Genomic DNA, 26,458 nt, shown 5'->3' with positions numbered 1-26,458 from the left:
CCAGCAATGGCGATAAAATTTTGGTAGGAATGTTAAGCACAGATGTGGCAACTTGACAAAAAAAAAAACAAGACTCAAATCAGTTGACTTAGAGCGTCACCTGGCGGTTGGTACTTTAAATCAGGCTGTATTATTGGACATATGGGCAGTACTTTGGATAGAATCCTTAGATGAATTTCTATGTTTGATTTCGAGGCTGAGCCTCATACTTGAACCCCACATGTCTGTATTGGCTTAAGTATAAATTTGTCGATAAAAATTTTGTCATCCAGTGATAATGCAGATGTTTAATTGAGTAGTGAGTAAAACGAGCGAAGTTTTAAACCCAGTTGTTTACATTTCAAGAATAAATGTGAAAGCCATGTTAGCCTTCTATAAATTTGAATATTTTGCCTAATCAGCTTTAGGTATTTGCTAGTGATTTAAAGCTACTGGAGAAATTGGGCCTTTGCGTAGTGTGAAATTCATTTGTGTTGATTAGGTTTGGTTGCCTTTTATACGCCACCAGGTACTGACTTTGTCGAGGTTATGCTACAGTAGAGATGAATAGGTGGAGGCAAGATCAGTTTTGGATATTACAACCTTTTCGTTCGCATATGTAGCTGTGTGTGTGCCGTTTGTCAAGGATAGACTGGCAGTAACTAAAGTGTATAGGGCCGGTCCCAGAATATTACTTTAAGATACGCCTGCTTCATTTTGGTGAAGACTAGTAGCTTCATTGTTAATTTTCACAAGAAAGTGTCTACTCTCTAGTTATGATACAAGCATATCTTGTAATAGCAGTGAGGCAGATTCAGTTTGAGCTTTTAAGGGGGGGGGGGGGGGGGGGGGGGTAGGGTCACAAAATCGAAATTTTTTTTCTTCACTCATCTTATAGTAAATCATTTCAAGAATGTTGTGTCAAAATTTTAAGTGGATCGGAGCAGAACTCTCAAAGTTATAGCCTTTGTAGGCACTCTACCTCGAATGCGGAGCATCGATAATTTCTCAGAGTCATTTTTTCAAACGCGTTTTTCCCGAAACGACTTCTTAAAAGTCGGTGCCAATCACAACTCCGAAACTATTCAACCGATTCTTTTCAAATTTGGCACACGTTTTCTAAATCAAAAATACCTCCCCCCTACACTGTTTTTTTTTTTTTATTTTTTGTTTTTAAGGTCGTTTTTCACTTACAAATATGGCGAAATTTTTCGCCAAAAATGCTCGTTTTACGTTTTTTTGCCACCAAAACTACAAAAATTAAAAAAAAAAATTTTATTAATGTAGGGGGGAGCATTACGTCATACTTTAACTGAAAAATTCGACTTTTTTAGTTTCAGATGATTCTACGACGAATGCCGATTGGCACCGCAGAGCACCTCTCGAAAAACATATCTCCAAAAAAACTCTGTCATGGGCTTATTTGTCAATATTTTATTATTAATATTTTTTAAAAACTTATTGAAAAGATGTACAATAACATGTAACTGATTTTATTAAAGTATCTTAAGCCATATTTCTGTAAAAAATTCACAAAAAAAGTGTTTTTTTTTTTAGCGCTAAACCCTACCTCCCCCTTAAAACAAGCCTGCATATCAGACGTAATGATATGCTTTCGTTATGTCTAAAAAGACAGATGAAATTGGTTTAGTCGTGCGGGTTAGGTATAATGGTAATCGAGCATAATGTTAATAACATGCTGTTAATATAGTTAATATTTACATGATGTCGATGCTATGTAATACAAGTGCAATGTTAGGTTAGATAGTAACAACCGTTCATGGGGACGCACCTGCATGGATGTTGGGGAATTCTAAACTAAACATTTGCTAACAATAAATTAGTAATTAATCAGAAAACATTATTGGACGATTGGAAGGATTTGATACTATTGGAAGTTAACTGAAAGGTGGTGTAAATTATTATATTGAATAAAAAACTGGAATTAATATAATTGATATTTTAAGGTAATAACTTATTTTTTTTTTATTCTGAAATCAGTAAACAATTGGTCTTACTGACTAGTAACAACAAAGGTATATTTAACAAACAATTAATATACAAATCAATATACAAAATATAGCTATCAAATAGTTAAATAACAATTATCCAATAGCATTCGAGATCTCATTGAGTTCATGAAGAATGCTCGCAATAGGAGTACTGCAGGCATAATTGGTTCTGAAGCTATTCGAATAAAACGGATATTTATTACGTAAAGATCTGGTAGACACCGAGAAGTTAATCATTTCTAAAAGAGAGGAACAGTCAATTTCACCCTTGATAAAATTAAACAAAAAAGAGAACGACAAAATCAATCTTCTACTCTCTAATTGCTTAAGATTTATTAGAGGTAGGCGTGATTTATATGGTGGAATCGGATTAAAGAAATTCAGTGAAAGTATTAAGTATGCAAAAAAACTGTTTGTATACGTTAGTTTAAAGCATTTTTTAATTTCAAGCGATAATCGAGAGACTTTACAGCAATTAATTGAACTGCTAATATCAGATTGAAGTGTATATAAATTCGCCGAGTTTAAAATAATGGAATCTATTATTAAATTGTCTGCATAGAGAAGAAAGTTGACAAAACAAAAACAACTTTGATAAATAATCATTGATAAATAAAACAAGAAGCAAGGGACCCAATATACAACCTTGAGGTACACCAGGTTACCGAGGTTCAGTATTTCATTGATTGAGGTTCGGTATTTTTAGTCTTAAGCTGTTGTTCGAAAAATAAATTTCCTTTTCCCCAAATAACTCACTGTGAAACTTATTTAACCAATTCGCGCACGCAAAAAATCGATACCAGATTCTTTACCAATATGTAAAAAGTCTGTTTTCAGGTATCTCAAATATAAAATATGGTGGAATTCGGAATATATCCCGAATATAATTAACAACAACTAGGTCTTATATAAATAAAAGACGTTTCTTTTTATTCTACTTCCCTTGAATCCAATATTTTTATTCACTACAGTAAACTTATGACCCTCGCCTCATTTGAAATGGTGTTTCTTTAAAAGGGCGCAAACGGAAACGAAAAAAGATTTTTTATTTTAGTTTAGAGCATTTTATTTCTTGATATATTGTTAAAAAATATTTTTTTTTTGGACATACGAGGTTCGCCTCCAAAAACTGGTCTTCCAAAAATAGGTATGTTGCTGGCGACACGGATTCCGGAACTCACAGGTGTCTTAAGTCAAAAAGACAAGACAAAAGGTTCTTGTTCAGTATGAATGTCATTATCGTGTGAACTGCGATATTTAAAAAAAATTAAGTTTGACAAAATGGCGAATGTTCAAAAATGAAAAACCGCTTTTTGACCCTTTTTTTTCTTTACAGGTCGGAAAAAATTCTAAAAATTTTCTGGCTTCTCTGAGTCCCGGAATCCGTGTCGCCAGCGACATACCTTTTTTGAATAATTTTTTGAAGGCTGACAACTCTTTGAACAAACCTCGTATAGCCAAAAAAAAATTTGACAATAGATCGAAAAATAAAATACCGAAAACAAAAATCTTTTTTCGTTTCCATTCTACACGCTTTTAAAGAAACACAGAAAAATGAAATTTAAAATGAGGCGAGGGCCTTAATTTGTCAAAGTCATTCTTTTCAATATCGTCCAACTTCTCATGGGACTTTATGTGTTCGAATTTCGAAATAACCACAGACTTCCCTGAGTTGGGGAGCTAATTACTTCTAAAACTTTAGACTAGTAGAAGTCACTGCCGGCACGTTGTTGTTAGTTAATTGCCCTCAGCTTTGTACATTTGTGCACATGGAAGCAAATATAGCAAACAATGCCACACGCATTTACATTAAAATAAATATTTAGTATTCATGTGTCCTCAATATGGGCTTTACATGTGTCAGATAAAGCGAACTTGTGTAACAAAAATGTGTAAACAATAAAGGGAAAATGTTGTTTTCATAAATAAGTCAAATTAGTTGGTCATTTGTGTGCTTTGCTTGCACGCCATATCAATGCTATGAGATCTCCATCAATAGTTTATTGCGGCAGAAAGGCAACCATTTAGTGGCGTCCAAATTGGCTTATGTTTATAACTGGTGATATTTGGACGAAAGAAAACTAGTTACATCTCTACTTTGTTTGGGCCAATGAAAACTGAGGCGTGCAAGGCTCATCGTATCGGGACTATGATTTAAAGTGATAAATTTAGACTTCATTTTCTTTAATCTTGAGTTCCAATATTATGTATGTACATACATACATATGTGTGATGTGAGTAGCAATCACTCGTACGCAAAGTTCACCATCAATATACAATATGTACGTGCATTTCAACTATACGTTTTCCTAAGAAAGAAGCTCTTATAAATTACAACATCAAAGTTTATGTCGAAGTGTCAAATAGTGACAAACCTATCAACTGTGACATGTTATTGACTAATTGCTTTGTGTACGGGCTGCAAAGCTTGTCCTGTTGAGGTTTGTATCAATTTACAAAAACAATTTGCAACTTCTCCCAACTACATATTTATGTATATAAGAGATCCCGTGTAACATTGAACATGTGCATACACCGCTACATACATATGTATGTAAATAATGAGTTAGATATAACAGATGCCCTGAAATTCATCATTGTCTAACTAGCACGTTTCCGTTGAATTTAGAACCTTAATTAGTTCGCCTTCTTTTCTTTTTCCATTTCCGCAAATGGTGAGCTTTACGCAACCATATCCTAGGAAATACGAGTATCAATTAAAATAAACAAATAATTGGCGCGTACACTTCTGCTAGGTGTTAAGCCGAGCTCCTCTTGCTGTCATCAAGTACATCAATATGAAGCAAATAATGAAGTGGGTGGCTCCAGAAGATACGGCACAAACGGGATTGAAGCCCGTTCTTCATCCAAAGAAGATCAGGAAATGTGTTTGGTGGGACTAGGAGGGCATGGTTCACATGGAAATGAAAAGAATGCCACGGTCAACAAGGAGCTACACCGCGTGAATGAGGCTATTCGACTGAAAAGACCACCCCATATTGCACAACTCGTCAAAGCCGAACTCCAAGAGCTCGAATGGGAGGTGCTTCAGAATCCACCGTATTCTCTGGATCTTACACCGACCAATTACCATCTTTTCCGCTCCCTGTCAAACCCTATGAAGGGCGTTACCTTCGAAATACCTATGCATTCATATAATGCATATAAACAGCGCCATTAGTGTGAATTTATGATATATAAATAAGTATATGAACATAATTCGTTGAACTGAACATTGTTGAAGAACTATCGAAAAAGAATGCATAGCTGGAGTTCATCTATCGAATCTGGACCTATGATAGTACCGAACTATCGGAAAATATTATAGAGGTGCTTGCTGTATCCGAATGGATTGGTACAGGACTACCATTCGGAATTAAGATAGAACGTGGGATCGAATCTCGGTGAAACACCAAAATGAAGAAAAAGTTTTTTTCTAATAACGATCGCCCCTCGGCGGGCAATGCCAAACCTGCAAGTGTATTTCTACCATGAAAATGCTCCTCATAAAAAATATCTGCCGTTCGGAGTCGTTTTGAAACAGTAGGCCGCTCCATTTGTGGAACAACATCAAGACGCACGCCACAGATAGGAGGAGGAGCTCGTCTATACACCCAAAAACACCAATTGTATATTGGGTTGGCAACTAAGTAATTGCGGATTTTTTTTAGAAAATCAAAGACAATTTTTTCATGGAACTAAATAACTTTATTCTATAACGTATTGCCCATTTTGATCAATGACTTTTTGCCATCTTGCAGGCAGCATCATTATCCCACGTTCATAAAACTCCTGCTTTTTATTAGGAAAAACCTGAATCAGGTACGATTTGGCATCATCATCATTATTGAAATTTCTACCATTCAACGAGTTTTGTAAAGATCGAAACAAAAAGTAATCAGATGGTCTATGAAGGATGTGGCAAAACATCCCAACCAAACTCCAAAAATTTTTGCCGAGTGGCCGAAGATGTGTGTGGCCTTGCATTGTCATGATAGAATACAATACTTTTCGATTTGTCAATTCGGGCCGCTTTTCTTCAACTGCACTGTTTCATTTCGTTATTTGTTCAATGTAGACATCCGAATTGATAGTTCGGTTGGGTCGTAAGAGTTCAACGTAGACAATTCCTTTGTAATCCCACCAAATTGAAAACAAAACTTTGTTTTGATGAATTTCAGCTTTTGATGTTCTTTGAGTTGGTTGACCTGGCCTGCTCCACGATCTGTTCCACCTGATATTGGTGTAAACAACCCATTTTTCATCGCCAGTTATCAGTCGTTTTAAAAATGGATAATTTTCATTATGTTTTTTTAGCAAATCGCAGCTGTTAGTACGTTACGTTAAATGCGTTTTTTTCAGTTCGTATGAAGTCCATGTATCGAATTTTGAACATAGCCAAGTTGTTTTAAGTGGTTTTCAATACAGGTTTGTGATACACGAAGCTTCTCTGCAATCTCACGTGTTGTACTGCTTTGGTTAGGGCGACAACAACTTCAACTGGACGACCAGAGCGTTTTTCATCTTTGAGTGAAAAATCACTAGAACGAAATTTGGCAAACCTATTTTGACACTGTCGTTCTTTTAAGACTTCATCACTATAAACAGCACATAACTTTTTATGAGCTTGCGATGCGGTTTTCCCTTTCGCGGAAATAAAAAAGCAAAATATGACGAAAATGTTTCTTCTGATTTTCAATTTTTCAGCGAACGCCAAACGAAAACTACACAAGCAACTGATTGACAACTGAATTGCCCACTATTAAATAACAAAATATGTTTTACATTTGTACTACGTCTGCAAACCAAAAAATTCAACTGAAGTTATCTATGAGTGGAATCCAAAATTACTTAGTTGCCAACACAATACATATATACATATAACCGCCTTTAAGGTCAAACGATTGCGATCGAACTGCAAATTATTATGAGCTAAGCCTATAAAAATTACCACTCTGTGCATTTTAGGGACGATGATTACAAATCCGATTTAAAATTTTCAAAATTCAAAATGTCAGATTCTATATGGCGGACACAAAATCAGAGAGTTCAACCAGACTCATCAACTTAATACTCCGATAGTTTTGTAGGCGCCTTTTTGAATTTAGAAAACTCGCGTCTGGGCTCCTGAATCATATTTAGAATCGGTATCATATTTAAAGAAATATTCACCGTGATAATAATAATTGGACTTTCATCAATAAGCAAATAAGTTAATAAACTCGATCTAATCTTCCTCCAAAAACTTACCTGCATTAAATAATGTTGAACTTTACCAAATGTCCAAAAAGCCCTTCGTTATGATTGCCATGTTGAACTTCAGAAGGCAGAGTCAACTTGTTGTTTATTATTATTTATTGGATTATGTTTGCCAGTGTCTCCATGTGTTGGATTATTTACGGAGGATCATGAGCCGTGTGTTTGCAAAAATCACTTAAACAAAGACATTAAGAGTGCTGTAAAATATTATAATTTTATGCAAATTACGGGACTTTTTCATGTTAAGTACTTGTGTATTAACGTCAAGCCTTATGCTCAGTAAACGCGTGTATTACAAGCTTGTTTCAAAAGCAACCAACAGTTGTTGCATATTAGTCATTGTGTTGTTGTTTTTAATTTTTTTTGCCTTGTTTTTATTTTTTATTTTTTGTTTCTGAATAGGAGCCAACCTCGATGTCGCCACCAAAGCTGTAGCCACAAAGCTTTACCCTTTAAATTTATGCAAATTAATGTTTGCGTGTATTCTCAGTTCGTTGTTGTATTTATATTTATAACCCTAGGGAACATTTTAGTTACTTGTACCGAACTGGTTCCCTCTTAACTAGTGAATTTAGAGACATAAGTAGTTTGAGTTTCTTATCTTTTTCATGTAAGCAACTAATAAAGGACTATGCCTATACCCCAAGAGTCACATGTTTTCATCTCTAATTTGTTTTACTTAGTATTATTTGTGATGGTGGTAGAGGTGTTACCTGAGTGACACAGCCCATACTCAATTAGCACAAAGATGCCATTTTGATACACCACTTTTAGAACCAGTGCTTTTTTTAGTTTACCCATCTTGGTTTGACTTTGAATCTGCCTATGTCGTTTATTTTCTTTTTCGCAATTTCTTTCAAGTTAACCATTGAGGATTCGCTCAGCATTCTATGTCGTAAAGCACCCTGACTTGGTGATAGTGAAGACTGTTTCCTTAGATTCTTCTTCATTGCAGCTTCTACATCTATCGTTGTACGACCACCTCATCTTGCTGGCATGGTCTCCCAAAGACCAGTGGGCGGTTATTGTTGACGTAATTCTGAATATGTATGCTCGTGGGTTTCTTAACAACTCGTCAGTCTATACTAGTTATCTGCGTGTTAGTCTATATGCCAACGGCTTGCTTCTGGAATAGCGAGAAGATCTCCGTTTTGCGCACGACTTGAGGACAGCCTATTAACCATTTATTATTCCATATTTCCGACTCAGTTTCATGTTCGATGAATTATAACTATGAAAATCAAAGCTGTTGTAGTTGTTACAAAATTCGATAGAGTAAAGCATTAGCGTGCCATGCTGAAGGTTGGTAAGCAATATTATCATACCTATGGCCTATAGAGTGGCGCACCCACATTTACAGTGAGATTCTGTTTCGTTCCAATGTCTAAAACTACGGTGGCAATAATCCTCACTCGGCGAGCGTTCAAAGCGAAAAAGGAAATCGTTTTCGAATTTCACTATTATGATTTGGCAGGAATTTAACTTAAGTGTCGCTTCCCAAACTCTTATACTTCTTAAACTTTAATTACTAAAAACAATTATTTGGGGCGATGTATTTCAATTTTGCTGCAGAAATCATGTTCAGAAATGAAGCTCTTTGCCTCTGAGTACATTTAGAAAGCACTATTTATTATTCGTAAATGCAGGAGGTATGCTAAGGCGGCGCAAAATTAATCACTCTATCGGAAGATTTATAATTTTTCTAAATGGCGTCGTACGCAAATCGTATTTGACACTTGTAAGCTAGATAGCTACAGCACTTATACAGATATACAATAAAGGTTAAAATAAAGATTTCCATCTATAAAAACCTTGTCTTTTTATTTAATAAAAAAATTATTCAAAATCAAAATTTTAATAAATTTTTCTCCATCTGGTAAATATATCAATGGACAGATTATGGAAAAGAAAAACCTTAGTTAGTTTTTAGTTTTTGACGCCCCTCGACAGGCAATGACGAACCCCCAAGTGCATTTCTGCCATGAAAAGGCTCCTCATAAAAAGCCATCTGACCTTTGGATTAGGCTTAAGCTGTAGGTCACTCTATTTATGGAATAACATCAAGACATATACCACAAATAGAAAGAGGAGGACGGACTAACACCCAATAAAGAAACAATGCCCAAAATATTTTTCACGGCTTCTTTGAAGAGCTGGGCATTCACAGAGGAGGACTCCTTCAGAAGTCATTGTGAGGTACACCCTGTGAAAACCCTGGTAGTTGATCTGTTGATTCCAAGCAAACATTTCTCCTTTTAAGATTCAGTTTTGGCCAAAGCGCTTTGTATACTCTGCAGTTAGTAGTCAGAGACCACCTTCTATTGATTTCCGCCATTAAACTCCCACCAAACGCAGTGTACAGTTCGTTTAGAGGAATTGTATTGTCCTCTACCAATCGCTGAAGGTTCAGTTCAGAGTCTTTCCTTGCACACTCATCCGCTCTTTCATTTCCTTCCACTCCAATGTGACCGGGACCCAACAAAGTGTGGGGTTGTGTTGTTGGATAAGCGAGTGAAACCTCCTGCATTCGTTAACACATCTTGAATTGATGTGTGCTGATCGTGTGACCAGTGCCTTGATCGCTGCTTGACTATAAACAAAAATCTTTGCGGATTTGTCTATAGCGTAGATCTCAGCTTGAAAGACGCTATACCAGTCTGCGAGTCTAATGGAACAATTTAAGGATAATTGTTCCAGGTACAATCCCGATCCAGTGCCATTGTCCATCTTTGAGCCGTCAATATAAATATGGTGACCACTATCATCTACGATGTCTTTGACGTGTCAATCCTTTCTGTGGGTATTCTTATTTTATAGTCTTTTTTTCAGATCGAGCTTGGGAACCAGATAGTCTGTCTTCGATGCGTTTATCTATGGATAGTTAAAGTAATGCATGACCGTCCGTGAAGCAGACTTGACCGCCATTCCTTTAAATATTATATATCAATGGATGGAATATGAAAGATCATTCCCAATGCCGTCTGAGATGTCGATCGGAGCGCACCTGTTAACCTCAAAGTAGGGGTGCCATACCATAAGGCCATAACTTTAACCATAGTATTAACCATAACGATATTTATGACATCAATTATTGGTGCCGTAGCTATAAGCACCTGATATTCACATATATTATGACATATTTCTCCATTTCGAAGCGTAGAATGCATACAATGCAACTAGTACGGCCAGAAATCAAAACTCAATTGGTCGCTATGGTTAAGACTACGCATTTATAGCATATCCCCTCTAACCGATTCCTGTGTTGCCTATATGTTGGTTCCATCATTATGTCGTTATGATTTGGAACCTCTACTTTGGACAAGCTAATCGCAGACAGAAAGAAGCTTTTGAGTTGGTATAGTTACACTTCACGACAGCATTTTTTGAACAGAAAATCTCTTATTTAATTCTTAAAGTATAACTTCAAAAGCCCAGCGTGTCTATACTTGTTTGAAGAGCACCAAAGTTACCAAATTTTAATTTCAAGTAAGAATTTCATATTTATCAGTCTTAAAAGTAACTGAAATTGTCAGAATCGAATCGATTTTCATCTATTTCAAACTTGCACTTTATTACACCAAAATCTCATGGACTTTAAAAAGCATACGCGAAATTTTCCAAAAAAAAAAATTATTAAAAGGGGTAGAATTTTTATGAAGATTTATTGACTTTTTTAATTTGCACAAAGTTTGAAACTTGGATTTATATGGTTTTTCTAGGTTCTGATAAAATTATGAGAATAAAATAATAACATAAAAAAATACATGAATTGCCCATACTTCTCAATAAGTTCTAGTGTCATAGTTATTCAACGCAGTATTTGTATATATTTCCGGCTAAATGAGTACTTTTCTCAACTTACTCGTAGTTTGTTTTTATTTTTTGTCTTACGTAGCCAGCTCTAAAATTGTCAGACAATTATTTTCGTGGAACATTTTAGTCTTGAAATGTTTTATGAAAAATTATTTTTTAGACTTTTATACAAAAGTGCGCACATTAACCCATAAAGAGAAACTAGGGAGTTAATGTGACCTTTTAGTTAGGAAGTCAAAGTACTGCTCAAAATTGACCATATGGAATATTGACAGTTGTACGAACTTATATCAGAAGCAAAATGAGAAATCTGTAAAAGAACTGAGACACGACTTCGTTCTATAGAAATGATTTGCTCATGATGTACTTTCAAAATTATAACAACACTTTCCATTCTATTCCAAAAATCGACATTTTTGTATTATGATATTTACTTAAATTTATTTACTTGTTTTGCTCCTAATCATCTCTTTTACGTATTTAACTTTCACTCTAATAAATGTAAAAATATTTATTCATGCAAATTTGCTCAACTATGCGTGAAAAGAAAAATATGTGTCAAAAGTGTTGAAGCTGAAGTAATACAATTTGAGCAGTCAGCTAAGTGAGAGTGAAAGAAGCATTAAAGAATGCAATAACAAGCCCCTAACCACTTATGTAACCATCAATTGAAGCTAAACAAGCACATAACTAGGATAAGAAATGTGCGAAAATTGGTATCAAGTGAATTATGCGCCACTAAGGGATTTCTTATCAAATGCCTCGTATTGGATGCACACGCAATTGAGAGAAAAGCATAGTTGGCTGAGATTTATCGATTTTTCCTTCTCTTTAAGTTTACATGCTTTTTTACTTAACTGTTACTCGGTTTGCGTAACATCTTATTATATATTTCGAATATTCATTAATTCAAAAAATGCATTTAGAATGTGTTAGAAATTTAATTACTTCAGTGTTGCGACCGCTTCGCTGTGAATTATTTTTGGGCGAACGTCACTTATACGCCGTGGTGTGCGACACGGTAATCCCTATCACAGCAGCAATCGCACGTTTTCTCACTAGCAAACGGCGGTAGTGTTGAGCTTGTTGTATTTAAATTTCGTTATTTTTATCTTCATTTTCACGTAGTCATCTTCAGTATTTTACTTTTCTTGCCTTCTCCTTTCCCCCCACTGCTCCAACGTTAATTCCAATTTTATTGTGTGCGTACTTGTACCTGAAAGCTGGTATTCACTGCGTTTTAATTGAAAATTGCGCCTTTGTAATTTGATTGTAAATAAAGTGCAGTTGCTATTGCTGTTCAAGTCAGTTGTTGCCGCCAGCTATTGTCCCAATTGACTAGCAATTTCTCAATTTTCGCTAGACGCACATGCAACATAGCGCTGCAAATGACCCAATAAATGTGGAAGTGCGAAGCTAAGCACTGAATCGCACCGGTGGTGCATGTTTTAATATATTACATTTACTTAGAAACATACATTTAAGTGCTTGCATACTACAGATGTAAAGTTTTTCGATTTTTATAATCCCGAGATTTTCGAGATTTGATCAAGATTCCCATATAGGTTTTAACCAACCGTTGATCACCCGGTCTGGCCAGACCTTTTTCGACTTTGTACGTGAGTTTAACATATTTCTATTATAGCTAACGACTAGAGCTTCCAGGTAGATTCTTAAAATTTGATTTTCTATCGATGTATGGATAATACTTTTTAAAAAGCATTCTCAAAGTAGACGAAGAAAAGGATTTTAAAAGTTACAACTTCGGGTCTGCCTGGACCTCTATGTATTTACATGCATTCGTATGGGAATATGTTGCAAATGCGCCACAATTATAATTCATTTTTCATTGAGCTACATACAGAATAATCGCTGAAAATATTTTGTTTTGTGAAAAAAAAAATTTTCTTGTTTTGTTCTTTATTTTGACTCATTTCGAAGAGGGTTGAAAAAAAAGTTGAATACAATGAAATTTATGGCAAAATATGCAATGATATTTATTTATGGATTCGGTGAAAGGCAAGCAAAACATGTATAACCCTCCGATGTTCGGTGCCTTATGATGCGGTAAGTGCATCATAAGGGTCTGCCCAGACCCATACAAATAATGTAAGAAATACGTTTTAAAAATAATTTTATTTATTTATTTGAACGGATTAGTATTAATTACGATTGGGTTTACAACTATATAGTTGCATGGAATGTTCATTAAGACATATGTGACGATTACATTTGCTGCAGTTATAACGAGTTTTACATCACTTTTTCGAAGAAGAAGAAGCACAATGGTAGCACGAAGACCGTGTTGAAGCAACTTGAGCATATGATTGTTGCTGTGCTGCATCTGATGTCGATGGACAAGATTCCGGTACCTAAAAGTAGCGAAATAATTTATTTTAAATTAGTAAATATGAATACATGCATACACATATCTTTATACGCGGAGATATATGTAGGTGTGTATATAATTCATACTCACCTTGATATTGAAAAGATTCATTCCTTGTCTTATATGAGCAAACCTCCATACTAATGGGTTAGTCGCCCGTTTCGTCATATGTGGGATAACTAGCTGCCGTACCAATTCAATGATAAAGGAGCGCCTCTTATCACTCTGCTTTGCCGGATTCAGCTCGTCATAGCATAGAATCGAGTGCGCCTACGATATGGAAATAACTGTTCATCGACGGTTACATGACAATTCGGAGTGTATGGTTTCTCTAAATTGGCCATCAGAATGAGCCATACATCGTCCAGGGCAGCAGATTTGCTTTGCTTCAACCTCTCAGCACGAGTACCACTGTTATCGAAACGGATGAAAGTAGTTAAGCTCTTGAACCGATTCAATGCCATAGTGGCCTTATAAATTGGCATATTGTAACTGGCCCACAATTCTTTCGCTGGCTGAGAATTCGAGTGGAATACACCAGCAATAAGTAGCATCCCAAAAAAAGCATACATTTCGTCTTCGTTAGTCATTACCCAAGAACGCTGTTTATTACTGGGATGCTTTTCATTCCATAGACGAAACGCTTCAACGGCTTTTCTTTTGGTTTCCCGCACAATGATACTTACGATTTCAGGAAACAGCAATAGCTTGAAAAGAGCTTTATGACTCGGTGACGCTCCTCGTAGTGGCCCTTTACGAGTAAAAATTATAACATTGTGACAACGAGGCCTCCCAGGTGGTGGAGGATTTGAATTCCACATCTTACCATCTTTCGACCTGTATATAAGGCCCTGGGTAATAGATGTGCTGCATGATTCCATTGTGGTTGAAGCCTGAAGGGCGATAGCTTCTCTATACAAATCCTAAATATCATTATGGTTTTCATCCAGAACAGCCTCTAACTCGATTTCCTGTTCTATATCTAATGCTTCACCGAAGTCATCTTCATCTGGAAAATATTCGTCATCTTCTACGTCGCCACTTGTTTCAAATGGATGGGACTCCTGTCCCATAATTTCTTCAGTTTGTGCCTGAAGTCGCTGACGTTCTTCCGGACTCATATTTGCTGCACTTAGCTTACGAAGCAAACGCGTCATCACATCAAATTCATCCATATTTACTTGTTCCATTTTATTTAAAAAAACACTTCCCACTAATTAAAAAACACGTGTTCACTTTAATTTTCAAATGTCAACTAAAAAATTATCTCTGCCGCTGCCTCCGCTAACAGTTTAGTTGTTTACACCTAACGGTTAACCAATTTACATGAGAAGCTTATATGGGTCTGCACAGACCCATGTGAGCTTAATTAACGAAATTAGTTTAAAATTATTATTTTGACAACAAATATAGCAAAAATCCTAATTTTGCTACTTCATTGTGTTTAGCACACTACATTTTAGGAAGTCATAGACTAAGAAGCCTCAGATATTAAAACTAAACGATCTACATACATTTAAAGATCGAATGGGTCTGGCCAGACCCATATGAACATCGGAGGGATAAGAAGATTTTTGAGTGCTGCTGACATACTGGATTCTTGCATGCAACGCAATAGAAAGGAGTTTTTCGACGAAGATTTTCGATGTGAGTATATCGACTCCGGTTGGTTGGTTGGCAACAATATTCCCAGGTATAGAAACGATTGGTTTGTTCAAAAATGATTCTATAGCCTCACGAGTAGTGAATTGATAAATAATGGCTGGATTATTCATACGATTCTTGATGTTTGCAAGTGTCATTGTGTTCGATAAAGTCATCAAAAAATGTTTCCTCCCATCACTTTTTCTAAGCCCTCTAACTTTCTCGCAAATACGAAACGTTGCTAATGCCATAAAATCCAAGATGTTGAAAAATAAAGCAAAGGTCCATCAACTAGTAGGCCGTTTTGATGAGAAATTTGTGGTCTTTTGATCCATTCAATCGACGCCAGCTTTGTGAGCATTATAATAAATAATGGGCGATGGTTTTTGGTGACTTAAGCAGTCTTCTCTCGTTTGGTACAATATATAGCTGCTGATTATAACAAAGGTTACATAAAAATGAAAAGGTTCAAAAAGTGTAGAAGCGACTTGGGCGAAATCCCCGACGAAGTCCTAATAAAATGGCGTAAGAACTGAAAATATCTGACCGTAGAATCCGCCGCATAGTGAAAAATGATCTCAAAGTCAAGCCTTACAAGATCCAAAAGGCGCATGATCTCACGCCAAAGCAGCCACAAGTCAGACTTGTGAGAGCGAACGAGTTGCTTCATTTGGCCGAAAACGGTAAATTTCCGAACATTGTGTTTTCTGACGAGAAAACACCCAAAACGATAGGGTTTATTTGACCGACCGTTCATACGATTGGCCACCAGGAGCCAGCACCTGTCACAGGTAATGGTTTGGGCCACTCTAACCGCAGATGGGCGCTCTCCAATCGTTCTCGTCGAACCTGGCCTCAAGGTAAATGCGAAGTATTACCGGAAAATAATTCTGGAGGTTGTTTTTGAAGCCGTGGGCAGACAAACATTTCTGTGGCAGACCATGGACGTTTCAACAGGACTCGGCACCGTCTAACAAAGCTCGAGTGAACTAAGAATGGCTAAGAAACAACGAACTTCAAAACATCGACTCAAGGGCTCTCAAATTCACCAGACGCGAGTCCGATGGATTATTCCCTTTGGGCTATTTTGGAGAGCAAGGGTCCGAGCTAAAAGATTCACCCATTTCGAGGCTCTGAAAAAATATTTTAGCGGCGAGTGGGTCAAAATATCTGCAAGTCACATTCAGGCAGCTTGCGATTCATTTCTGGACCATCTCAAGGCCATAGTCAAGGCAAAAGGTGATCATATCGAGCAAAAGTAAATTGATTCTTAATTTCGTATTATTTTCACACATTTTTTACTTTGAATTGAATGAAAGTAATTTTCCAAACTAAATTTATGGTCCGCTTAATTGGTTACACTTCGAGTGTCGTACCTTGTACAGAACCAAGGAAAATAGTTCTATTTGCACTCTAATTGATGATGATGCAATTCATTGATCGATGCAAATCTACTTTGTGGTTGAAAAAAGTTCAGAAATCTCGTACATGTTTTGCGCAATAAGCGGAAAGCAGAAGGCCTTAATACATATTTATTTATGTTAGAACAAGAAATATGGGAATGATGCTTTCTCTGCAAATGACCGGCTAGACGCTTGGGATTCCTTAGCGTGCCCTTTGGGGCTTCACTTCATCAACAGGCCTGAATAGCTGTAGAGGGTTTTCTCCTCCCTAACTTTTTTTCGCAGCTAATGGTCCACATTATGGTATCAAAACGGCACGTCAGTGCTACTTGAAGTGTGCCTGTGATACTTTTGCTATCTGACCTTTCTACATACCTAAGAAACACGGGATTAGTTAACTTTTTACAACAGAGGCGCGCATATTCACATATTACTTTTTACATTACTTTATTTACAGAAAACAAAAAAAAAACTTTCAAAACTAAAACAATGTTGATTGATTTTGTTGCTTTAATGGGTTTTCCTGATTCCAAATCAAACGATATGTAAAACTTACGAATTAAAAAAGACTAAGATCCCGGCACCCCTAATATTTCTAGACACACGTGAAAATAAATAAATAATTGGCACGTACACTTCTGTTAGATGGCCGAGCTTCTCCTCCTATTTTTGGCGTGCGTCTTGATGTGGGAGCGACCTACAACTTTTAAGCCGACTCCGAATTTGCCATGGTTTTTTATGAGAAGCTGGAAAATATTTATACGACAAATTAGCCAATATTTCTTTCCTGATTTGATGCTGTCAGTCAAAATTGTTGTTGATGCGAAAACTCGCAATTTTTAGGAAACGTCTTTTACTCACATCTCAGAGTATATTCAATCAATAACTTAGTAAACTTTAATACGCGTCGCATTGAAAAAATTATCGAACAAAATCCAAAGTTCGATCTTTTGAAGTTTAAAGTTTATAAAAATATTTTTGTTGTTCTGTGTTATTTTATTTATAGAAAAATTGTAAAATAAATTACTTTCAAGCAATCAAAAGGGACTTTACCAAATTAGGCGGCGTATTTTGTGTTTACGCAGTTGCTTAAATTAGACCCTGCATGTGTATTTGCAGGGAGTGTGTATGTACATATATGCATTGGCGCTTATTGATTTTGCTTGTGTGCTCAATTATGCCCATGTGGCGTGCATAAATTCAATTGACCAATTCAACTATTATATTAAGTGTTGTTTAAATTGCTTCTGGCTATAAATTTTGAGCACATAATAGAGCGTGTGAGGGTATGTGAATCAGATGGAAGGAAGTGAAATATTTTAAATGGATGAAATGCTCGGAAGTTTTAATATCCTTAGGATTAAAAAGGCTTAGGATTAATGAAGCTGCTCATCATTTCAGGTGGTCTGGTAAAAAGTGAAAGGGTAAGCAAATTTAAATTTGTTATTTGATGCTGTGAAACCTTTACTTTGTAAAAATTTGTGTAGAATACTTGTAAAAGTACACTCCACGAAGTTCAATTAAGAGCAAACAAAATTGCAGCTTCAACATTGGGGTAAAGATACAGAATCTATTTGCTATTTTCAGTCTTATTTTTGATCGCGCAGCCGTAGTTATGCCTGAGATGGCCAAGATTATCTTATTTTGTATTACGTAATTGGTAGAGTAATAGTGGTTCGAAGCACTTCTGTAACACAAACGAGAGCACACATTGAGGTTCTCTCCAGCTTCTTAACTGTGACACCTATCGTGTCACTTTTTTATGAAAAAGTATTTGTTTTCTCTTAGCTTCTATACGTTTTGAACTTGAGCCAAATCAGAGATTTATAAATAATTTATGATACAACAGCGCCATCTGGTGAGTGATATTTTCAGAATAAAAATAAGCCTATGACCTAGTCAGTTTACTTTTATAAATAAAGGCGAAACTTCCGGCGAGGCCGGTTTATCAATTTCGGAGATTAACGCTTACAAGTAGGCATATTTTTAAAAACGATTATTTATATTCTCTTACACTCACTGCAATATCCAATATATAGATAAGTCAGCTCAACAATTTTATTGTACTCTCAGCATAGATTATTTCAAAAAAATTAATTCCAGCAAACTAGTCACAATTTTGTTTTTATTTATTTATAGTAATGATATACTACAATCAGCAAATTCAAAGCTCCATATTACCAGTCTATTAAAATGTTCTTAAATTTCGAAGAGGAGCAATAAGAACTCGCACTCACACCTTGCAGTTCTATCAAGGCACACCAGGCTTAAAAAACGACCAGCAGCAGAAAAGCATTCACAGCCATTATAAAGTTCAGCAACGTACGCAAAGTCAAAGGTGAAAAAAGCGGAACTGACATACTTGGGTAACAACAAAAACAAATATTTGCATACTAAGAAGAGGGTGGAAATGCAATGAGTGTTTGTCTTCAGAACACGCAAGCAAACACAAATACAAAGTGAACGTGAAAAGGAAAGAAATAACAGCGCAGTAGCTCAAAGGCAAAAAATATCGCTATGAGTGGTAATTATCGCGTGATGACAACACATCAAACTGAAAGGCTAAATCAAAACAACACAGAAATCGTGATAATAGTTAGGCCAACAATTAGATGGTGAAGCAAAGAAAAACCATGAAAGGTGCGACTGAAGTAAAAGTGACGAACGCGTGGTTGGACTAGCTGTCCGCCAACAATATGACGCATGGTGGCATGCAATGTGTCAACAAGTTTTCTAAGAAATAAGTCTAGTTATAGTTTTAGTAAGCAACAGTAGTGGGCGTGTATAAGTAGTCACTTAGAAGCTGGTATGAAATGCAAAAACAAAAGAAAATATATTAATGAAAAATTTTAAATATTCACAATAGTGAAAAAGGGTTACTTCAAAAAAAAAAGAAATAAAATTATAACAAATAGTAATAAAAATAGCTTCGATAGTTGTACAATCAACTAGACATGCCCTAAGAATAGAAAACGAATTTTAAAATTATATGAATTATTGATTATATGGAAAACGCCAAAAAACTAAAATATCGTAAAAACAATGCATTCAGAGAAATAATCAGCGCCGCCCCAACATAAGTGACTTTGACGGCATCACCGTTTCACAGCAACTTCATCACCACGCCAACCTCAAAATGTCAACGCCAGAACACTTCGTAACACCAACTTCCTCAACAGGTAAGTTTTTGTGGCCAAATTGTCTGTCACCTCATTTGACTTGTACTTTTTTGTCTTCCATAAACTGACAATTTCCGCCTTGCTAGTACTTTTTTCCGCTTAGCGCTCAAGGGTTGTAAAACAATACAAGGAACAACAACAATATTATCTACATGTGTATGTATGTATTGTGTGGGCAAATTCCGTGCAATAAAACGAGTAGTTCTGAACTACCATACTGCCAATTTACTTCGCAGCTGAAGTAGGGTAATGTCCATGTGAGTGAGTGGAATTCTAAGTGTGATGTGAAATTCTAAGTGTCATACTAGTAGCGTTAAAGCCTTAAATTAAGCATTCTGTGTCGTTAACCCTGCTTTGATAACCCTATTGAAAGTTGCTAAGAAGATAAGCATACGTCTTTGAGACGTATCATGGGTTTTCTTTATTTAACTGTCTTTTAGCTTTTCTGTACTTGCTTATATATTTCCTTATTAATTAAAAGCACTTATGTTTAAAGAAAATGTTTACTAGCATTTTTCTTATTAGGGAAAAAAGCCAACAAATTAAGTCTTCTTATAAAATAAACAAAGAATTCTTAGAAAGAAATTCTTAAAAGGAACTGCCGTTTGCTTAGAAACTACAATAAAATCATATATATATCTTAGATACACTTTGAGCTATTTTCTTGAGTTTTTCCTTGTGGTTGCTAATTTCTAGTGAGAAATAACACTGCCTACTTTTTGGCCCTTGTTTGTTGGTGCAAACTTGGAATATATTTTTGGTGCCTGCTTTTTGGCGTTACATTTCCTTAGTGCCTACTGTTTGAGGCGTTTTTTGGCCCCATTTTTCGGCGTTTTTTTATTTGGTGTCTACTTTTTGGAGCTTATTTGCGTTTCCTGGCTAGTGATTATGCGTACTATAAAGTGCTATCCATTTCGGCGTCGGATTTATAGGTATTGCCTTGCGGTAATTTGTGCCGTTGTTGCGGTCCTGGAAACGCTGTGTTTGTGGGGTTGATAAACGCTCGGAGTAGTGCGCGTTGTTGCCATGGTTTGTGTCCGGCGTTTACCTACACCGGTCAACCCTTCTCCGTTTTTTGTAAATTTTGTCTATTTGTATTCTCAGCAAATGTTGTGAATATATTTAGACAAATATTCTTTCTCTCTCTCTCTTTCTCATACTCTCTCGGGTCTCTCCCTCTTTTTTTGTCTGCCCTGAAAGTTTCACTTCTGTTATGTGTACTACGCTACGCTTGGTCCAGATTCTTCTTTGTTTTCATTATTACTGTCTTAGGGCTCTTGTGACAATGCATTTTTAATATTCCGATTCGAAACATTACTCAACTTCATGCACATTTGAGTCCCTAAAAGCTGATTTTGCTATGTTATCTTTACGATTATGGGATATTTCCGCATTCGTCCATTTCATAATTTCAATAATAATATCGTCAGTTAAAAGTGCATTAAAACAGGAAAGAGGCTTAATCAGTGATTTACATGGTCTTGTAGTACCTCTTGGCACTCTGACAAGTAGTAAGTCTGCCAGCTTCTTTACCCTTCGATGTTGTCCAGCAGTACTTAATTTTGCTTTTAATAGTAGGCTGAGAGAACGTAAGTTATTTCAAGATAAAACACAATTAGATTGATTCTCAAATAAAGCTGTGTTTATATCTGGTTTTTGGTTAGCGGTATCCTCATCTGCTAAAGCGCTATGAATATCGTCCTCAAATATTCAATTTTTATATTTTCAGTTTCACTGTTATTATCAGATGAATCTGAATATTCCGATAAACCTTGTAAAATTGCAGCAATTTGTGTATCATCTAAACGTCCTTTTCAGACCATTGCTCTTGTTCTAACAAGAGAAATGCTAAAACAATAACAAAACAAATTAATTTTCATCGAGTGTGTTACACAAAAGCTAACCATACGACTTTGAGACGTATGCTATAGCAAAACTCAAAGCGTAACGAATTTACCACGAAAAAACAACCACCTCCGGCAACCTGCTGTAAAGACTGAGCAAAATGAAAATAACAAAAAAAGCATAAAAAATAAGCAAAAAATTCAGAAAGCATACGTCTCTCAAACGCGGGTTGTCAAAGCAGGGTTAAGGTCATTGCAGGACCCTTTTAATATAAAATGAACTGTGTCTCCCAAATGGCAAGCATTATTAACATATATTTGTTGTATTCTCAACTCTATGATTTCACATTTAAATAAAGAAACAATTTAAAGTCATCCTACCTAAAAGCCAGACAGCCACTGAAGCAGCCGAAGCATTTGGAATCGACTGTTGTTCATAACGAAACGGTGACCTGAAACATAAACATAAATGCCAGCTCTGTATTCCGCATATGAATGATTTGAATATTTGTAATAGTTATTTGGCTTTAAAGATTTGACGGCAAGAAGAAAAATTGTAATTCCAGGAGAAACTGGAACTACTCCATATGCTCTTTTCACATCTCTTCTATCAAATACTCATTTAACCTATGTTTTACAAAGCAGATGAGGAAAATTGCCATTGACCTCAGTAATATGAAAGGTAGAGAAATATCGAGAAATCCAAGTAACACACGAGGTGAGGCACCCAGGTAGCATAGTCTAGTTTTCAAGAGAGCCGGACAGTAGCATAGAAGATCCAGGGTTTCTCTTCTGGCCGGCATTTCCTGCAAACGTCGTTAATAGTTAAATTTAGCTTGTAAGCGAGCGCAACTAGGTAGTGCCCGAACACATAGATGGTACTAGTTTTATTACGTTCATCTCTTTTTCTTAATACTAACCTTAAAAAGACAGCTATACCGTTCAAGCGAAGCACCAGAAACAACAATAAAACTATGGTTTGCTAACTTCAAACATTGATGAAATTTTTAATAATAGTTTTTTATTATTTGTTATTTTATTTTATTTTATTTTTTTTATTTTTTTTTTATACTTTTAAATATTTTAGTTTAATTTTTTTCCGCGCAAATAACTCAAAAGCTTGTACAATATGCGTATACACGTTCCAACATATTGTACAACCGCTTGGACCTACATGGAAATCGGTTATACAACCAGACTATACATGATACAACCGCTTATCCAACATGCTCATGTGGATACAACGGTTGGAGCGTGCATACTTTTCATGAGCATTATATCAGTTAATCAATTAGTAAATCTCTAAATCTGTGTGGCATCAATTAATGAACTATTCAGATTTTGTGTCTTTTTTCCAGTTAATACTCTAGTTCGTTATCTAAAAAAAAATTGCCAACATTTATATTCGTCATGCATCATTGCATGTATCCTTAATCTTTGTTTTCCAAAAACCTGTAAATAGCCACTTTGCAACTGGTACAATTCTAGCCACTCTCGAACTGGTGTGACTTCTTTCAGAAAATACAAGTTCATGAACTACAATCTTTGTTGAGTAGGTTGGCTTTTCACTGCACGATTAAGATAATACCATAAAATACAGCTAAGTGGTTACTTGATAGCTCTTTAAATGGTTTTATTTATGCAGAAGAGGAAAGGTGCAAAGTGTAAAATGTAAAGTGTAAAATTTAAAGCGTAAAATTTATAGCGTAAAATTTAAAGTGCAAAATGTTAAGTGTAAAGTGTGAAGTATTTCACAAACGATAAATAAAAACTGACGATTCTGACATCAGTCCAAGAAACTATAAATAAGATATAAGAAACAAAAATCATGTAGAGTGCGTTATGAATCTTTTGAAGTATCATACAAGTATACAACGAGAACTTCTTGTACCAAATACTGATTCGATAAAATAATAGCTGCATAATTTAGTACTAATCCTAGACTAAGAATGTTACTATTCATGCAAATCCTTGAGCCTCTAATTTAATAAATAACACCAACGTACTGCGTTGACTAAGGAAGTGTAGGCAAACTAATTTACAACAAAGATTTAAAATCTGAATTATACGTAACGATTTTCTCTGGGAGCTCCTACGCACACTGTTTAGAAAAATTTTGGTCAGCTTGTTATTTGCTCTTGCAGGAAATTCGGATAGGTGGCGTTATTGACAACTTCTTTATTTATGAACCAAGACGAGGAGGATATATGGTCCCAGGCTAAATGAAAAAGGTGATTTCATGATACTCATCAACGAATATTCAATCCATTTTATGTATGATGAGTGACAATCACTGAAGCCCAACGTTTTTATTCTTACGTATATACCTACAGACCTATATAGACGGCCGAATGGGTTCGTACGTGACTACCATTCGAAAGTCCGTAAGTTCATTCGAACGGTGCATGACCACCAAAATTAAGAAAAAGTTTTTTCTAATAGCGGTCGCCCCTCGGCAGGCAATGGCAACCCTCCAAGTGTATTTCTGCCATTTAAAAGTTCTTCATAAAAATCTGCCGTTCGGAGTTGGTTTCAAACTATAGGTCCCTCCATTTGAGAATCCACATTAAAACGCATGCCATAAATAGGAAAAGGAACTCAGCCAAACACCTATATGCGCTAATTATTGATTTATTTTTTTATATACCTACATTCCTACACATCTATTTGTGAAGTGGAAAAATATTCAACATACATGGCTAATCCTTGCTTGCTATAGCAACAAATTTCCTTAAGCTGTGTAAGCAGATTATAAAATGTGTGTCAAATGTAAAAGCAAAAATCAGAAACATCCAGCAGTATTCAATTACCGTTATTCATTATTTTATACCGCTTAACGCACGCTTAACTTGAAGACGCAGGAATACACGAAGTAACGTCAAAGACGAAAAGGAAATCCACTTGCTCGACATGTGCGAGTACATGCACAGATACATACGTACATACATTTTTTTCTTCGTGTACTTGATCACGTAGTTAGTATGCAATTCGCTTTCGTTTCTACGTTTTGGTTGTTTCTTATATTTTCTGCAAAATTACCCACAATGCAAAGGACACCTACTCACATATTCATATTTGTGTAGCATTAACACACTGGAATTGGCAAATGTGCACGCAGTCATTTGTATACCCAGCTGCTGTTTGGCTTGTTGTTTGTTATCCTGCCACTGCGTGATAAAACTGGTAAAAAGAAATATGACATCAACTTGTATTCGTTCATATGAGCATGCTCACATACACATGTACATGCCTGTGTGCACATGTATATGTTTGTGTGTGTAAATGAGCTAGGAAAGTAATTTAATGTGTGCACTTGTGTTGTTCAGTCGCATCGCATTCCTTTGGGAGAAATTCAGAATAAATATTTATTTTCTGCATTTTATCCCTTTTCGACGTTTGCATTAAAGTTGTCTGTAATATTAAGTTTTCATATACTATAAATACAAAGTACATGCTTAATTAGTAACAAGATAATGAAGCACTTGGTTATTAGTTCATCATATTAAACATGTTATCATTACATATACAGTGAAGCCTTGATATAACCATGTTAAAGTAGATAGACATATAGACTGCATTAAATAACTACTCTTATATCATTGGGACTTATTGACAAGTTTTGGCAATTTATTCGCTTCTCACTTAATTTTAATAATTCTTTGTGAAAACATAGTTAATTCTTCTACAAAAACCATATGAATCGAAGTTTGAAGATTTATGTAAATTTAAAAAATTTCAAAAATCTACATTCAAATCTTATTCTTTTTAATCATCATTTTCCAAAAAAAGTCGAGTATGCAGCTTTATAGAATTTTGGTAAACTAACTGCCCGTTGAAATGGCACAAAAAGTACATTGATTTTTGGTATTTTTTTTTTTTGCTTATTATTTTTTTTATTCCTTATTAACAGTTTTTTATTAACAGTGCACCACACCACGAAAATCGAAAAAAACTGTCATCATGACCTTTATTTTTGAACGACTTTGATGTGCTCTTTCGTGCTTTCGGTCTGGCCTCGCCTTTAGCACGATATTCGCTTGATTGGTCGGTTGTTTTCAGGGTCGTAAGCATAAATCCAAGTCTCATCTCCCGTAATGATGCATTTGAGCTTGTCCTGATAGTCTGAAAGCATTGTTTCACACACATCAACGACGACTTTTTTCCAAGAAATTGAGAGTTTTCGGTACCAAACGAGATTTGACTTTTCGTAGGCCCAAATGGTCTTTCAAAATGGTTTTCACAGATCCTTCTGATATTCCGATCATATCAGTAAGGTCTTTAACAGTTAACCGACGATTTTTGAGCACTAACTCCTTCACTTTATTGACGTGTTGGTAATCTGTTGACGTCGATGGTCGTCCGGAGCGCTCCAAGTGATCAACACGTTCTCGACCCTCTTTGAAGTCTTTGTACTACTTATAAACATTTTTCTGCAACATGCTAAACGTTTCCGCAGCCGAAATTTCATTCCGCAAACAAAATTTGATGGCACTTCTCTGCTCAATCTAATCAGACATTGTAAAAATCGAAAAATGCACTCTTGGTCGTTTGGCAAACACAAGCGTAAATATATTACTGATAATGACATTCGTATGAAAGTTGGCCCAGATGTTATTAACAGTGCTGCCAACTCATGAAAGAAATAACTAGAGCGAAATTTTAATACCGCGAAGTTTGACAAATAAATTCACCTTACTTTTTGCCCACAGTAGTACATAATCAATATTTTTTTAATTCATAACAAAGAGTGCGAAATTGTTTCAAAATTTAAAAAAAAATTTCATTTCCATAAGGTTCAGAATTTCAATTTATATGGATTTTGTGGGAGAATTAACTATTTGGTTGAAGAATAAATTCAAAGCGTTTTTATACTTTCTTTTATTTTCCAAAGATTTGTTTGCTGTTTGGCAAAGGGTAAGTATTCAATCGATAGAAC

General features: G+C 35.7%; 1 protein-coding gene across 2 annotated transcripts in view; it reads left to right on the top strand.

Annotated features, from left to right (window-relative positions):
- Window positions 1-19,585: 19,585 nt before the first annotated feature.
- The window catches only part of LOC129246248 (multiple C2 and transmembrane domain-containing protein), an 85,622-nt gene continuing 78,749 nt past the window's right edge, over window positions 19,586-26,458 (top strand). For both annotated transcript variants that reach the window (XM_054884912.1, XM_054884911.1), the window contains exon 1: window positions 19,586-19,678. In XM_054884912.1, coding sequence (XP_054740887.1) covers window positions 19,636-19,678 — 43 coding nt within the window. In that variant the 5' untranslated portion in view covers window positions 19,586-19,635. The remainder of the gene's footprint in view (window positions 19,679-26,458) is intronic.

The sequence above is a fragment of the Anastrepha obliqua genome, chromosome 4 (assembly GCF_027943255.1).
Source record: "Anastrepha obliqua isolate idAnaObli1 chromosome 4, idAnaObli1_1.0, whole genome shotgun sequence".
Lineage (NCBI taxonomy): Eukaryota > Metazoa > Arthropoda > Insecta > Diptera > Tephritidae > Anastrepha > Anastrepha obliqua.
The sequence above is the reverse complement of the archived record's forward strand: the minus strand, read 5'-3'. Positions and strand labels throughout refer to the sequence as shown.